This window comes from Zootermopsis nevadensis, unplaced genomic scaffold (genome assembly GCF_977971745.1).
Source record: "Zootermopsis nevadensis isolate Lab colony 2312 unplaced genomic scaffold, Znev_1.0 Znev_ptg000008l, whole genome shotgun sequence".
NCBI classification, from domain to species: domain Eukaryota; kingdom Metazoa; phylum Arthropoda; class Insecta; order Blattodea; family Termopsidae; genus Zootermopsis; species Zootermopsis nevadensis.
This window is the reverse complement of record NW_028259140.1, coordinates 14948052-14964610: the sequence shown is the minus strand read 5'-3', so window position 1 is coordinate 14964610 and position 16559 is coordinate 14948052. Positions and strand designations below refer to the sequence as shown.

The window sequence follows — 16559 nt, the reverse complement described above, 5'->3', positions numbered from 1 at the left end:
TATATTACGGTTACGAAAACTGACTTTATGATCGATTTTTTATTTTAGAGACAGCGCTCCAAAAGGAGCGCAATGCTCTTGCGTATTAAAAGTGTGTGGGTCTTGTGGAAATGTCGGTGAATCAAATAGGAACCTAAAAGTCAGAACGAAATTACATGTTCAGTTGATGAGCGATATAAGTCTCCATTGTGACATGGATTAGACCCAGAAAGAGATAACAATTATGATTTCCATCTCAGTCTCCTTGAAATGAGAGATCTGCCATCTTCAGAGGCGATTACACTTCCGTTGTCTACGCCAGAACTGCGAAACCTGGCGCGGAGGTGTTGGGTCAACAGCCCCGGGCGCTTGAAAAATTATTTTTAAAATTAATCAAGTAAAATAAAACCCGACGTTGTTTTTCAATAAGCGAAAATGAAATTGCAATTCCTTCTTATACCTCTTCTCATTTAAATCTATTTCCCTCTGATAAAGAACACATTTATTATTAATTATCGACTTCTTGCATTTACGAGTATGATTGAATGTAACTAAATTATAAGCTTCTTATTTTGTTGTTTTTCAACTACCAACAATGTGTAAATATGGGTCGACAATGGTCAGCCTTTACGTGAACACCTGCGTGTATAACAATGCAAGAAAAAGGATTGGAATTTCTAACCCACACCTGCAACAATCTTGGCTGAGCATGCCGTAAGGCTCTTTTCTCGTTTCTTATGCACGCAGTATAATAGCCTGAATGAACCGTATTGCACTCCGTTCCTTTACCTAAGAAACTAATTGTTGCGTAACCTGTTTATTCGGCATTGTTGTGTTTAATTATCGCCGTCAACAATCCGCTTTCGTCATTCTGTTAAGAGCTGAGCTGTGAGTCGGTTGTAGAAAAAGTGCGTCGTGAAGTAGATAATTTTGTGCTGGTAAAACGTTTTAGAAAATCGAAAGTGCTTATCTTATATAAGAATTATTAAGAAATCTGTGATCTTTGCCAGTGGACGTCGTGGTCTCTTACAATTGAACAAAGTTTGAGGTAAGGGATTCCTATTTATTATTAAGTTACTATATAAAGTATAGTAGTCACATTGTGGACCTTGGACAGAAAGCAAGGCTTTCCATTTCCAGCTGTTGTAGACGGGGGCGACAGGATCTGCTCCAGATAATTTTATTGAAATTATATTCTAAATAGAGAAGGCCTGCCGAGGTCAGGACGCCCGAACTTTGACGGGGCAAGGGGTCGCGTTCCTAGGGGTTTATCGTGTCCTCTAAATGGATCCCGAACCACGCCTTGGGACGACACGTAAAAAGCCGTCACTGATATCGGGGATTTGCTTATAACCAGTGAATTTCGAAGACGCATCGGACGTTTCACGTTACTCGTCAGGGGGAAACTCTGCTGGTCTACTCACTTATATATATTCAACATTGTGTTTCACACGAACTGTACTCATCTCAATTATCAAATAAATCATCAGCATTCGAACGTCTGCTCGTCCACAGAATTTACTAAGGATGAAATACGACAGTTTCTTACAAATTCATCTTCTGGGTCTGACAGTTTTCGGGCTTGTGACCTTAGTCAGTCGAATCATTTCCGAGGAACAAGAACAGAATTTGCCTTAGCGCCATTCTTCCCTAGTGGTCGCTATCCGAACAACAGAAAACACCTTCCCCGGGATTCGAACGGGGGAAACATTTTCTCCGACCCAGGGGCGATGGGCTCAACAGCGCTCGGGCCCCTCAAAAATCATCTTTAAAATTAATCAAGTAAAATGAAACCGGGCGTTATTTTTAAATAAGGGCAATTGGAAATGCAGTTTTTTCTTCGTGTCTCTTCCGAATATTTTTAAATTCATTCGACTTCTTGCATTTACGATTGAATGTAACCTAATTATAAGTTATATTAATACTCTTTTACATTTTAACTACCAACAATGTGTAAATATGGACCGACAACAATGGTTATGTTACCTAAGAAACTAATAGTTGCGTCATCTGTTTACTCGGAATTGTTGTGTTTCATTATTGCCGTCAACAATAATGGTCAGCTTTTATATGAACTCATGCGTGCATTGTTACGTTACCTAAGAAACTAATTGTTGCGTCATCTGTTTACTCGGCATTGTTGCATTAGTATATATTGACATCAACAATCCGCTTTCGTCATTCTGTTAAGAGCTTTGCTGTGACTCGGTTGTAGAAGTGCGTCGTAGAGTAGATAATTTTGTGCTGTTAAAACGTTTTAGAATATCACAAGTTCTTATCTTATATAAGAATTATTAAGAAATCTGTGAAACCGCCCTCTACTCTCCCCATTTTAATTTTGATTAAACTGATCTTTGCCCGTGGACATCGTGGTCTCCTACAATTGAACAAAGTTTGAGGTAAGGAATTCCTAATTATAAATATTGTTGTTCATCACATTTAATGTTTTCGTCTGCATTTGTGAACTCGTGTAAGAGAATTAAACTTTTTTAACACAATTTCAAGTAACATTAGATTGACTTCTGTTTGTTCACGGCAACATTTATAATAAAAGAATATTCCAGTAGGCAATTAACATTTTACAATTTTAATGGAATTAAACGTGTTTCGTAGCCCAGAATCTTAATAAAAATATGTGGGTGCTAAGAAGTGGGGTTTATATTCTGAACAATAATTCTAAAACTTTTCATCTCTTGATACATCGACATTATTAAAGCGTTTTAGGGAACTCTGAAGAAATTTTATTTCGGTTTTAAAAGTCTAATTATCGATGAATCTCCCTCCCATTATCAGCAGATTGAATCCGGGGAATGTTTGCTATTGTTTAGTGCAAAGTATTTATGGGTGCAAAACGTGGTCTTTCACTTTGAGGGAAGAACTTAGACTGAGGGCCTCTGACAACAGAGTGTCGAGGAAGATGTCTGGACCCAAAACGGGAGTGGGACAGATAAGAGAGAAAAATGCTTGACGAGCTCCACACCCGATGTTGTTAGGGCGAGTTGAGTGTTTACAAGGCCTGAAGGGAAGAGACCTCGGCGTAGGTGGCAGGATAACATTAAGATGGATCTTAGGGAGATGGGACTCGATGGAGCGAACTGGCTCAGGATAGACCCCGGTGGCGGGCTTTTGTAAACATGGTGATCAGCCTTCTGGTTCAGTGAAGAAAGTGGGCTGTTCTTTGACGAGCCGAGTGCCAATCGACTTTTCGTAGAATATCTTGCACATTGAAGTGTGTGAGTGGCGTGATCTAGGCCTGATCTACGCACGCGTTAGAACAAATTAGAGCTTTTGTGACTGTTCCCAACCGTAATTTTCGCGTTCATTTGAAAAATTTAAATTCCATTTTGTGCTTGTAATGTATATAAATGTGTAACTTAGGCAGGAAAGTCCTTAATCATGTAAGCTCTTACGCACTTTTAGTTCTACAGAGAGAGAAGTACTCGAAAATTTTATGCTTATGAAAAGGTGTAGCCTTCTTTTTCCAAAATTTGTTAACTTTCTGGTTCTGCATCAAAAGTCACATAATTTCTATGGCATATTCTTTTCGTAATTTTTTAAAATCGATTCACCAGAGCAGAGGCATCTAAGACTTTACAGATTACATTGATATTTTATACGTAATGTCTACGTAGTTTACATATAAGGAGATTTAAATTATGCGAGTAATGACAAACACGCGGCATGACTTAATATTGCCTAAATCAGTCACGTCTTCAGGGTGATTAAGCCAAGAAGAGGGAGACGGGCTGGGCATCTGGAATGCATGGATGGGGCGAGAGGTGTGCACCGGGTATTGGGGGGGAAGAGGCAGCTGGGGAGATCTAGACGTAGATGGGAGGATAATCTCAGGCGGGATCCATGGGAGATAGGAGTTGAAGGAGACCGGATTTTGTTGGCATAGGACGGGGTCCGGTGGAGGGCTATGGTTAGTTCGGTGATGAACCTTCGTGTTCGGTAAGCCGTCTAGTAGTTAGTTATATGTCATATTTACAGTTTATCATTTTGTATCGAATCTCAACAGGCATTTGTATAAAAAAAGAAACAAACTCAGCTTGAGAATCTAACAGTAGCCTAGGTAATCTAATATCTCGCCTTTATGAAACATGAAGTTTCATGTTCGTGTATACAAGACCCCGCCTCTAAACCACATACTCAAGCAGATAAAGTCATTTCACACATTCATTCTTCACCTCTAAGATCCATTTTAATATTATCACAGTAACGCATAGGACGCTCAAGTGACCTTTTCTTTTCAGGTCTGTCGATTAAAAAGTTGCACTTCTTGTCTCTGCCATGTGTTCTACAAGCCCAGCCCATCCCTTCACCCTCGATCTGAAAGCCTACAATTTATTAATTAGTGAAGAGATCTATAAAGCTCCATTTTATACAATTTTCGCCATTCCGTTGTCAGTAACTCTCTCGCAGGTCCAGATATTCTTCTCAGTATCGTGTTTCTACTCAGGCACTCTCAGTTGATGTGCACACGCGTGAGTATGAAGAAAAACCTGTAACAGCGATCGACTGTCTTTTCAGGAGATGGAGTCAAACCAAAGTTGCAGCTGTTTTCGAGTCGGCGGCAGGTGCACGTGCACCAAAGCGTTGGTCCGTCTGAATAAACTAAAAGAGAGGAACCTCTTGTGTGACGCGGCGTTGAGGTTGGAGGACGGCGGCGTCTTTCGAGTCAGCAGAGAGATTCTGTCGATGCGCAGCGAATATTTCAGGTTTGTTTATGAACTGACGTGGTTTATTAACACGTGAAGTAAGGACATGATAGACGTCAATTCGTATGTGAAATGTTTTATCCCCTTTGATGCAGAAACCTGTATTTTTATACGGCTGATTGTCTTTTGTTATTCGTTCATTGTCATGAAATCTCACGGCGGAGAGGAAGAAGAAGAAGAATGTCTTCTGGGCGTTGCGGCGTAGAAACTGAGTGGCATTTCAGACGTACTTACTGCCTTCTTTCCTTGATGATGGAGGCAGTAAGCACCTATGAAACGTCCGATAATTTCTACGAGACAACATCCCAGAAGACGTAGGTGGTTTTTGTACTAATTTTTAAGTGCGGTTGTACCGAGGTGACAGTCAATCGATCTGGAGGGAGAATTAGAATCCATTTCCAAAACGTCTTGGTTTTAATACATAAAGACGACCGACAAAGTCCAGAAGAAAGTTGGTAATGCCCGGAACATTGAAAGCTGCTCTGTGTTACTCTGTCTTAAATAAACTTTAACAAAGATCTTCGTGAGATGTGTTTCATTGATAGGAGAAACTCGATCGAGAATTTGTGCTTACGTTAATCTGCTTGTGTTTTAAATAAAGTTGCGGCGAGTTCTCGAAATGAGAAATGAATTTTAACAACGAGCCATTGTTTCTGTTTCCCAACAGACGCTGTGCCCCTTTTTCAGTTTTCCGACAATCAAATCTTTCCGTTTGTCTTGCAATGCAAATCCCTTAATTTGTAATAGGAAATTCTTTCCTGGGTGGTGATCACTTCTTAAAGGCCGCGAAGAAACATTGGCTTGTTGTCGGTTAAATTATTTTTACAGAGCAAATAGATTTCATATTACGAACTGACCAATCAGTGGAATGTGCAGCCCGCGATGTATGTTGAAATATTTGCGTTGGCTTTAAAATTTCTGTAGGAGTTGTCATAACCTCAGATATCTCTTGAAGGCGTCAAGGTTATCTAAGAGACGAGGTGGCCATTCCATAGTTCAAATGCTCGCTGCTTGCCTTCCGATCATTAGGTTAAATTCTTTTAAGCCTTCGCCCGCTTTTGAACCTCTCGCAGTTAATCCGGTCCCATTCGTACACATTCTGGGAGTTTTTTAATTATTCAGGTAACAAAAATCCATTTACCACATTGACAAAAGATACTTTAATTTGGCACCGTGAGTCATAAAAACTTAAACTTTATGCGCATGACTTGTAATTTTCTGCTCGCCGTTTCTCCAAATCGACGTTTCAGGATCTTCTTCACGACACTGCACACCAGTGCGAAGATTAGTGTTCCCCTCCGCAGAATTGGCTCAGACATGATGACCCAGATACTGGACTATGTTTATTTCGACGAGGTGGAAATCAACTCCGACAACGCGCGTCAGCTGCTCGAGACGGCTGACTCCTTTTTTATTCCGGACCTTCGTAAACTCTGCTGCGACTTCCTCATGGACGCGATGGACGCCGACAACTGTGTCGGCATCATCCAGTTCGCAAGGTAATCGATGTTCATTTGTCATTTGCTGTGACGTCAGCTTTACTCAAGAGATCAGTCGAGTACCAGGTCGGAGATTAAAGTCTCTGACTGAGCACTGGGCAAATTATAATATTTAGCAGGTTATTATTAACGTCCCTGTAATTTAAATGTTCTGATTTAACTGCGTATGTTTTGATCGTCATTATGACCTATTGCAGGGTCATAATTAAATCTGTCTTCCTCTCGAAATCCTTTTCTGTTTCATTCTCTGCGGCATTCCTTGCTTCTTACATAATCCTCCCAATATCAAAATCAACATTCATCTCCACATCCTTCTGCATACAGCAAAACCTCTGTTAACCCAGCCTCGATTATCCGATTCCCGCATTAAGCGACCGAATTTCAACCAGATCGGTTGCGATTAGATTCCACCGGCGAGAGTGGTTAAATCGATGTCCACGCGGTACAGTTCATTGACCTAACCTCACCCCAGATATTGCTGATTATTATGAACACTTCAAGACATTTAGAGAATTGGTTCCCATAGACGCTGAACTCCTACTCCATCTTGTTGAGGAAAAACATAGCAAGCAAATCGACTGACATGCGCAGAATCACACCAGACCCTCCAGTTCATGCGATGGACAGAATGAGTGACAAATTCACTATTTTAAAACAGGGACTCCCTCGAACAGCGCTCACGAGTGACTTTCGCCGTCGGCTTGTGCGTGCGACTCGCCCGCATCATTCGCTAGCGACTAAAATCTATATTGAGTCTCAAATTATTTGTTCAATTCCGTGACCACGTTCCCCTTTCCCTCGCTCGTCAGACCCGTGGTTCCCCCCATATAGTCGGGTTACACAAGGTTTCACGGGATTAACACACGCAGTTACCGAAACGTCGTTTCGCCAAGGTTACGGCCAGAATTAAAAATTCTACACTCCTCATCTCATTGCCTTCTTCACTTGCGTACGCCGTGCCCTTGTTTCAACCTATAACCTTATCACGAGGACGAGCGGGCATTGCCTGGGTACCTTCAGAGCCGAAAACTTTCTATTTTGCCCCGGTTAAACAGAGCATCCATCGTCGTAGCCTCTCCACGTGTCTGCTCTCAGTCTCGCTCATTCGGGCTTCAAACGGCTAAGGTAAGAACTTCAGGCGAAATACTGTGGTGTTTTAGCACTTCAGAATTCAGTTCTTGCTGCAGTGGTTCAATGTGTCAGTGTTCGAAGGAGATCGATTCTGAGACGGCTCTTACCCTCGCTGTCGCAGGTTTCACTTAATCGCCAACCTCGAGACTCACGCTCGTCGCTTCGTTCTGTGCCACTTCGTGGAAGTGTCTCAGCAGAGCGAAGAACTGCTGGAACTGCCTGCAGTGGAGCTGCAAGCGATAATCGAGGCCGAGGAACTGAACGTGAATGACGAGAGAGTTGTGTGGGAGTGCATTCTCCGGTGGATCAACCACGACCCGGACAACAGGAAAGGTCACATCGCGGGCCTTTTGAAATGCGTCAGACTGGGACTCCTTGACGAAACGTTTTTCAAGGAAGAGGTCAGTAGGCCCCTGAAATCGTGGATGTTTATTGGAAGTAAATCCCGCATTTTCAATTCCATATTCACACGTTTTCGTAACTAATTAATGCAAATCATGAGCCTGTTTCTTCGTCACGTGTAAGTCTGTCTGTCTGTCCGCAGTTCCAGCTCGTTCATTAGATTTAATACTGATACGTTTTAACGGGATCTGTTGACCTATTCCAATTCTGGTTAAAATGTTACAATGACATCGTGACATTCGGTCGAAACATGCAATGGCTCTTAATAGACATCGAGCTCATAACCACACGCTGTTGTGTTGATGGGCCTTCCGCCCAACCATCAGCATGTAGCAGGTTGCCTCCCTTGGCACTCAAAGCAACTAATTGTCATAATTTTCTTTAGATGCCACGTAATTTTGACGATTAATTAAATTTATAGAATAAAAAAAAATGTGGTGATCGCATCGTGCATCTCGCACAGGAGAGACGAGAAATAAAATACAATTTTTAATGTAACTCAAAATGCAGCCCTTACTGAAGTATTTAACTTTCGGTTGAAACACATTTCAATATTTTTCTCTAAGATCGATTTAACCTTGATTTCGCTTCTTTCCTCAATCTGTGCATTTGTTAAAAGTGTCGTTACATAAACCAAAAATCATATTTTCCTGTATATACCACAGTCTATTTCGGTGATTTCAGAACCAAATTATGTGTGAATTTCTTGTCTCCTCTGCAATGGAACATGGCATCCCTTCCTAAAAGATTTTAAGGTCCACTTTGAACTGTTCAACAGGTGTCGAAGCACCCGTATGTGACGGAAAACGAGGCGTGCAGACCCTTGATTTCGGAGACGCTCAAATTCCTGGACGACGTTGAAAGGTTGACGAAGGAAGACAACGAAATCGTGACACCAAGGATTGCCTACCCGCGAATCCCACAGGACATTCTGTTTGCTATTGGTGGGCGTCGCGAAAAAAGGATGACAGATGTGGTCGAATCCTACGACGCACGAGCAGACCGGTGGAGTGTGGTGAGTCACAAGCATTTCTACTCTTACCGTGCCTTGTTAAATGAAGCCTCTGGGAAAACTAGTTTTCCTTATTTTACAAGTAATTGTTTATTTAAGCTTAATCATGGACGTACTGCCTCCATCTTTGCGTCGATGAAACCCAAAACACCAACATCTGTCCTTGCCAAAGTACGAACCTGAAATGTCAGCTGTTGATCAGAAATTGATTCTACGTTTGTCTGTCGAACTTGACGAGAGCTTCTCTTCGGGTCTTCCTGTTTCCACCTTCGCTCCAAGTTAATTTCTCACGGTCTTTGTCGAGTGCCTCCCTCCACGGGGTAGCAATTTCGGTCCTCTGTTGGGGGTTGCACCCCTGCGCCGGTGGTTGGTCGCCTGAACTCTAATGTAAGGACTTCACTTCAGTAGACTAAGTGACCCAAAGAGACATAAAGCCATGACCTGTTCTTCCTGTGCAGGTGGAGGGGGTCGACTCGATCGGTCCGCGAGCCGAACATCGCACGGCAGTGGTCGGTTTCGACATTTATGTCATCGGTGGTTTTAACGGCAGGGATTCATTAAGCTCATGTTTCTGCTTCAACGCTGCTACGAAGACATGCCGTGAGGTGGCGCCTATGCATGAACGCAGGTAAGATGCAGCTTCGTAAATAAGAAACTCCTGGGAACAGAGTCCTTCTTAAAAAAGCTGATAGTCGCTGTCTTAGTCAAGATATAAATGTGGGCAGGGATGTAAAATTGTACCACTCACATAAAGGAGGACATTTGCGACAATTTTGGTTTTAAGAATGCGATTTGCTTGTTAATTCGTCTGAATTAATATTTAACAATGACGAGCGAACAATTGCGTTCTGCGAGAGGAAATGCATCTGAATAAGCAATAAATGAGCATAGCAGAGCGTGTACTTTTGTTCGTTTCAGATACAACTTAAGTGTGGCAGTTCTGCGAGCTGCAGTGTACGCCATGGGCGGTGAAGATGGTTATGTTAATCACAGAACGGCGGAAAGATACGACTGCATGGCGAATCAGTGGTCGTGGATCGCTCCCATAAACAGAAAGCGACGCAGTGCAGGTGCTGCTGTACTGAATGGTACGTAAATCCTGTTAATCAGTAGTGTATGAATTAATTCAGAAGGTGAGGCGTCTGTCTGTCTGTCCGCGTGTAAAAACGCCAGAACGGTTCAAGAAATCTCAGGATTTGAGGTTCTCACGGCGGGGAGTACGAAGATGGCTGTCGTTTGACTTCTGCCGATGTTTCGGACGAACATTATGCCTTCATCATCAAGGCATTCCTCTTCGCTCTTGATCTTAGATTCCTTCATTCCATCGTCCCATATTCTTTTATTATCTCTTCTTTTATCCGTGCTACGGACTTCGTTATTTCACAGACTGCAACGGCTTGAAGTTCTGAGTGCGTGATGGTTTCTTCTGCTCTCGTAAGCTGTCCCTGTGCGTCGTCTTCTGTCTTTTTAGTGTGCACTAGGAGTGAGTGCAAACAACCATCAAACTATCAAATTGGCTCTCAAATAATACAGATGCAATATGTTTTTGAGACAGTTAATAATCTGATGTAAATAGCACATTGTATTGTAAATGTAGAGCACCTTTTAGCAGCTCGTACCGTACATCTCTGGTACCAAATTTAATAAAATTCGTTTCACAGAAGACGTATTTACCGTCATTTCCATTATGCGTTAATTTAAGTACTTTATGCTGTTTATGTTAAATTTTATCAGTTAAACTCGATTCCTCCGACACGCCGATGGCCTGCATTCGAAAGAAAGAAGCAAATGAACAGAGACGGCCGTGTCTGTGCAGTTTCTGTGACACGAAGTGGGACTTAATGGATTTACAAATTTAAGTACGGATTGTCAATGTCTGTGCTCTGCATAGACGAGTTTAATTTTGGCTAATTTGTTTTTACAGACAAAATATACGTCGCTGGTGGAAGATATGGTCAGAATTATCTAAACTCGGTGGAAGTTTATGACCCGGACACCGACCGATGGACGTTCGTTGCACCAATGCATTCTGAACGTCGTAGTCTTTCTTGCGTCGAGTTCCATGGCTGGCTGTACGCCCTAGGTGAGAACTCTGGACATTCCGAGTGATGCCCCTCTATCCTTCCTACAGAACTTTTTATTGCGAAATGTTTTCCAGGTTTTCTTTGAGTAACTGAGACTTTATCAACAGCATTTCACTCCCGTCATCACAGAGTTAGTTTGTCAGTAATTTTACCCCGATTCGTGGTTTCGATTACATTCTCCACAAAGAACACTTAACTAACTAACTAACTAACTAACATTGTATAATCTCTTGTGGTATCTCAACTAACGTATGCCCTATTTTTTACAGAGTTCCAGTTTTAAAGGTAAATATTTTGTTCTTGTAGCAGGGAAATTTCAGTTTGCCGCGCTGTTATCCCCAAAAAGCCGATGGTTTAAAGCAGTCCCTTCGCAGTCTTTGCTTTTCGTCACTTCTTTGTGTAACGCCGTTTGGAACAGTCCATCTAGTGTTGATATTTAAAGTTAATTTCGCACGCAGTTTCATGAAGCAGGCAACAGATGTCAGGCGCAATTTCCTGATGCTACAAGTACGAAAATAAAATTGTAGCTGTTCCTGGTACTAATTCCGACAATGCAAGAGGGAGTGAATTTTCTTTGTTGTATTAATTCATTCGTTCCGTTCACGGAATTACCAATTTTAAGAGCATAAATCCGTTTGTAAGACGGTCGGAGTGTGAAGCATTGAAGTTACGGGAAATACAAACATCTAGAAATTTGTAATTGGTAATCTTGAAGAGAAGATACCACTTGTGACACATTGGCGTAAAAGGAAGGATAATATTAAAATGTTTTTAAGGATTTAGAATATGTGAGATGAGGTCAACTACCGACTTTTGTGAATAAGGTAATGAATCTTGTGACTCCATAAAAGCCAAACATTTCGTGGCCAGGTGATAGAGTAATACATAAGAAGAAGGGAACCGCTGAATGGGGTTAGAATAAGTTTATTTTGGCGGCTTTTTTTGTATCCTGTGACCTGTTACTGAATGTGTGTGTGTGTGCAGGAGGACGCAACGAAACATCATGCAGGCTCGAAGCCGAAAAGTATGACGCTGCAGAAGACACGTGGACCGAAATCCCTGCCATGTACTTCTCTTCACATATACAAGACGCAAAAGTGATGGACGACAAGATCTTCGTCATCAGTGGAAAGTTTATCGGTGAAAACTTCTTCTCCCACGTCGAATGTTTCAATGACAAGGAAAATCGATGGTTTGTTTCTTTGTTTGTTTGTATGATTGTTCAGGGCTGTATAATCACAAACTGTTACTTTCGAAAAGCGCTAGGAAGTGAATCATTTCCGGTCAAGGTATCCGCGATCTTGTGGATGCAGCGCCTTGTAGTGTCGAAGAAACTGACCGACGTTTCGGAGGTTCCTCCTGCTTACTCAGGGCCTCGAATAAACGCGCGAAAATTGGGCGAGATAAAGGGGGCAGAATGAAAGGAGGCAGGGCGATGTTGCGGTCAAGCTGAATCCATAAAGCGGAGGGCGAATGACTAGGAAATGCTAATCAGACGTAAGCTGTGACTGCATTAATAAGAAGCTCTTTGACTAAGTTTCTTTGATCAGTGGCACTCTCTTGGGCAGGAAGTGTCTGGCGTTCAGCACATCAGCATCGCCATAATCTTCGGCTTTCGTCAAAGTGCTAGGCCAGTTTCAGGTTTAACGACGCCTATGAATCCCATGTTTCCATTCCTGATGGAAGTTTATTTCAAAATGGCTGTCTCTTGGCGTGTTTGACCATACACACTCGTGACATCTATTGATGGAGTTGGTAAGGAGCTCCAAAAACATCTCAGAATACAAATTTCTCCATACTTGTTTGTGAAAGAGTCAGAAATCCCAGATAAATTCATTTAATTTTGGTTTGTGTCTGTCTTACGTGTAGCAGAACCTCTCCAGAACTATTTTTGGTGGAACAAATTTTTTTTGAAAATATTTTCCTAAAAGAGGGAAATATTGTCATGGGCGCAAGTCTCAAACAAGACACGCTTATCTCTCCAAAGAGAGCGTGTGATAACCTCTCCCTCCACTTTGATGTAATAAAATGTATTACGTTATGATAGCAATATGGCCCGTGTTCTGTGTGCATCTGAGTGAAAGAAAGATCAAGTGGGAACTTAAGTGAAATATATTGAGGCAATCGTGCATTGAATTCCGATTGGGGGAATTTTTGTTTAGGTTGTCAGGAAACAAATTATAAGCAACGACATTTCGGTGGAAGCTGTGCCCTTAGCTTCAAGCAGTTTTCCATTATACCCAAAGACAGCCAGCCCATCAGACGTGGATATTTTTAGGTCAACACATTTTACGACTCTCAAAGAAAATTCTTTTATTCTTATTCTACATTGAAATCTCTGATATTTTAGAACTCCATACATATTTTCTGTAATTTTGTCACAGAAATGTGATAAAAATTATATTGAGTGTAGATTATATTAATGGACGATGAAAGAGAATTTGTTTTCACTTTTAATATTTCAAATTGCAGGCACCAGGTGGCAGACATGAATGTTTGTAGATCCGGGATGTCGACTTGTGTCATCGAGAACCTACCGAATGCAAGCGATTACGCCTACAAACACAGAGACAAATTAATGGAGGAGAAATGTAAGAAAATGTTGAAGGAGAAACGTAACACTCTTTCTGTTGATGTAGCCACGGGTTTGAACCTGGTGTGGTTACATCGTTTCTTACTTTGGTGCGTGGAAAGAGTTAAAGGTTTTCTCTGGATACCTTGACATAGGGTTAGTCGGTGGGCGAGGATCTCCGACTCTCATTGAATATACGGAGAGGCCTTAATTGGAGCGGCGCTCGCGGGAGGGCAGCGAAGTCGCTGAGCTGATGCAATTCTTGACGACACAGTTGTTGTTGTTGTTGTTGAAAATAATGTAGAAAACTAGGAATTGGTGTAGTAGCTACAAAAACATAAAATAAAGAGAATTATTGTTTGCAGCAAAGAAGGGGAAATTATTTCTTCTCGTTATTTTCTGCTCAAGAAGTCTTATTGAAATTAATTATTTTAAAGACGTTTAATTTTATCTAAAATATTACCATTCATCAACACACAGCAGTTTCTCTTTACGTCCTGTATTAAATAAATCCACTTGTGGCGACATGTTTCGAGTTACGAAACCGTCTTCATGGTATTAGGGGAAGATTCATGAACATCGTTTACAAGAACGTCATTATTAAGGCAACAGACTGTGAATTTTGTATCGATTTCTGATCTACGTGTGATATTTTAAATAAATTGCAAAATTAAATTTTGCTGAGTTGCTCCAACATACCGGGTAATTGTGCCATGTGCCTGAGGAAGAACCAACTGTAATCGTCTAGCCATGAGGTCGAGCTCGGACTACGACCACCCATTAAGGATGTAGCAATGTTTCCGTTTTCAATGCATTCACTCCCGCACATGTCGCAAAGGGTCACTGTCATCTGTCCTTTCGAAAAATCCACATCCAAGAAGTTCGAAACTTCTTTCAACTGGCCATTGTAGGATTTCACCCCTGGGAGGTCCGATCCCTATTAATTGGGTTTATGCAAAAGTAGGCATAAGTGACCTAGCGTCACCACGCGATGTAAACTGTCAGAGTTGACCTCGGGTATAGAACCGACCAATCAGAGAAAAGCTATTTTGACTTGAATTTAAAATATTCCACCAATCACAAAACTAAGCGGGAAGTCCAACCAATGATGTTACAAAATTTCAGATTTCGGAATAAGTGGGAGAAATTAATGTATATGAGACGCAGACGTCTTTTGAGTGGAGTCGGCAGTTGTCAGTAGTTGCAAGTTGAAACGGTATCACGGACTCATCGGTGTATTACATTAACTTTGACCAATATCGCGCGGAGAATTTAATCAGCAATCACCTGAAAATAAATAACTAAAGCCTCAGCTGAGGCGATCTTTAATTAAATCCCGCAAACCCAGCAAAAGAGTCTCATAAATCCGTTCATCGAACCCGATCCCACCTTGGCAACAAAGCAAAGGAGAAGCGAACGGTTACACAACCTCTTCAAATGCCGTGAAGAAACAGGCGATGCTTTCAGTTAACAGATGTTCACGGCACTTTTAGGTATTTTAATGAATGAGCACAAAATATTACCACAAAATACACAAAACTAGGAACTTGATTCAAGGTAAGGCACATACGGAGTAATAGAAAAATGAGACAGCTCTAATCAAACGGGGAATTCGAAGTATCTTTAGGAGATAAAATCGAATACAGAATCAGCTTAACAGATCATAAGCCAGGCCTGAACGAAGACTACGCCTTCTAACTGCCTGGTACCTGGACAATACCTCACCAGAATGCGCCACTAACCAGGACGTGGTTAACGTAACATATCATTTATTCCGGCCCGAGTCCATTGTGTCACAAGACAGATCAGTTTCATTTCTTCGAGGACACCAGCAGAATCTAAAGTTCTCACGGCGGTAAGAACGAAATTTCTTTCGTTCTGGATTGACCACTGATCGGCGCTGCAACCAAGGACACAGTCGTCATCCTCCATCTTTCCTTCCTCAAGCATTGAAAAATCAATAACGTCCCGAAGTTCCTCGTCCGCCAGATGGCAGGAGAGTGTTGACGTAGACCACGCACGTAGCTAGTTTCAGCTTGCAGACACAGATAGCGCGCGTGTCAATACTTCCACTGCCTGTTCGTACAGCGCATGTAATGATGACGTATATTAATTTTCACGTGTTTAACTATAAGCATAATTCACTATGGCGTGTAATTAGCAAATGGTCATTTTTGGTCCAACAACACAAAGTTTATTGGCGGGAAATCTGTTGTCTCGTCTCAGTAAATAAAGAAATTAATTAATGTCAGACTGCATGACAAAATATCCAAAAGACAGTCGCCTTCCTTTGAATTTTAAGTTAAAATTCTTTAACTATGCCGTTTTATAATGACTCAACTTTTCGGTTTATAATTAATATATAATATAATGATTACCAACCAATGGCCCATGAATATTGGTCATTTGGAGAGAAATTTTGACTGTAAAAGAGGCTTAGAGCCTGCCACTTCAAAACCATCGTCAGTATGGGCTTCTACTGCACATTTTTCACATAACTGGAAATCATCTAGAACTATCTAAACAAAAGACGGAGTCTAACGAAGGTTTATTGCGATTACATACGAATTTCTTTCGCACTAAAAGGGCTATAAGCTGTGTCTATTTCTTGTTCCTACTTTTTAATTTCTGTTTTGCATGGATCAGAGTCCTTCATCGGAATCCGATAGCAACTTACTCACTCAAGAAATCCACCGCCTTTCATTGAATCCAAAGGTTCATCACCGTCTTCACAAGATTATCCTTATTCAAATTCAACCCACTCTCTAACATTTAACTTCATTACAATCCATTTTAATATTATCCTTCAACTTACTCTTATGTTTCATGGTAAATTTAAAGTGACATAGAAGATGCTGTAGAATTTACTTTTTCTTACAATCTCTGATTGGTTAATTAGGTTAATGGACCTATAATAACTTCACCTAGATTCTAGGTTGTCCCCAGACATTGTGGCAAAGGGAAGGAACCCCCCCCCCCCCCGTCCTGCCAAGAATTGAAGCCCGAACGCCCAGTTCGTAGCTAGTAGCCTGAAAGAAACGTCGTGCCATTTCAGAGGCCCCAATCCGGATTGACGGTGGCGTTACTTATATACTTTGTATATCATCTTGGAAATTCAGCGGACGCCGACTTCCTTATGAGCTCGGCGTAAACCGTAGT

At 41.5% G+C, this 16559-nt stretch overlaps 1 protein-coding gene across 2 annotated transcripts; it reads left to right on the top strand.

Annotated features, from left to right (window-relative positions):
* Nucleotides 1-863: 863 nt before the first annotated feature.
* On the top strand, nucleotides 864-13772 carry LOC147874504 (kelch-like protein 10). 2 transcript variants are annotated; one of them, XM_087345250.1, is made up of 10 exons: nucleotides 864-1027; nucleotides 4513-4700; nucleotides 5951-6199; nucleotides 7452-7731; nucleotides 8511-8747; nucleotides 9203-9372; nucleotides 9663-9832; nucleotides 10669-10827; nucleotides 11813-12020; nucleotides 13301-13772. In XM_087345250.1, the coding sequence occupies exons 2-10, from the start codon at nucleotides 4516-4518 to the stop codon at nucleotides 13548-13550; spliced, it is 1908 nt and encodes a 635-aa protein (XP_087201376.1). In that variant the 5' UTR covers nucleotides 864-1027; nucleotides 4513-4515; the 3' UTR covers nucleotides 13551-13772. The 2 variants fall into 2 exon arrangements, with proteins under 2 accessions (XP_087201376.1, XP_087201375.1); XM_087345249.1 differs by lacking the exon at nucleotides 864-1027 and adding an exon at nucleotides 2181-2378.
* The last annotated feature ends 2787 nt before the right edge of the window (nucleotides 13773-16559 follow it).

Excerpts from the sequence above, each read along its gene's own strand:
- LOC147874504 (XM_087345250.1), top strand. The coding sequence starts at position 4,516 with ATGGAGTCAAACCAAAGTTGCAGCTGTTTTCGAGTCGGCGGCAGGTGC. Across the intron at positions 8,748-9,202 it reads GAGCAGACCGGTGGAGTGTG|GTGGAGGGGGTCGACTCGAT; the intron begins GTGAGTCACAAG and ends CTTCCTGTGCAG. Across the intron at positions 12,021-13,300 it reads AATGACAAGGAAAATCGATG|GCACCAGGTGGCAGACATGA; the intron begins GTTTGTTTCTTT and ends TTCAAATTGCAG.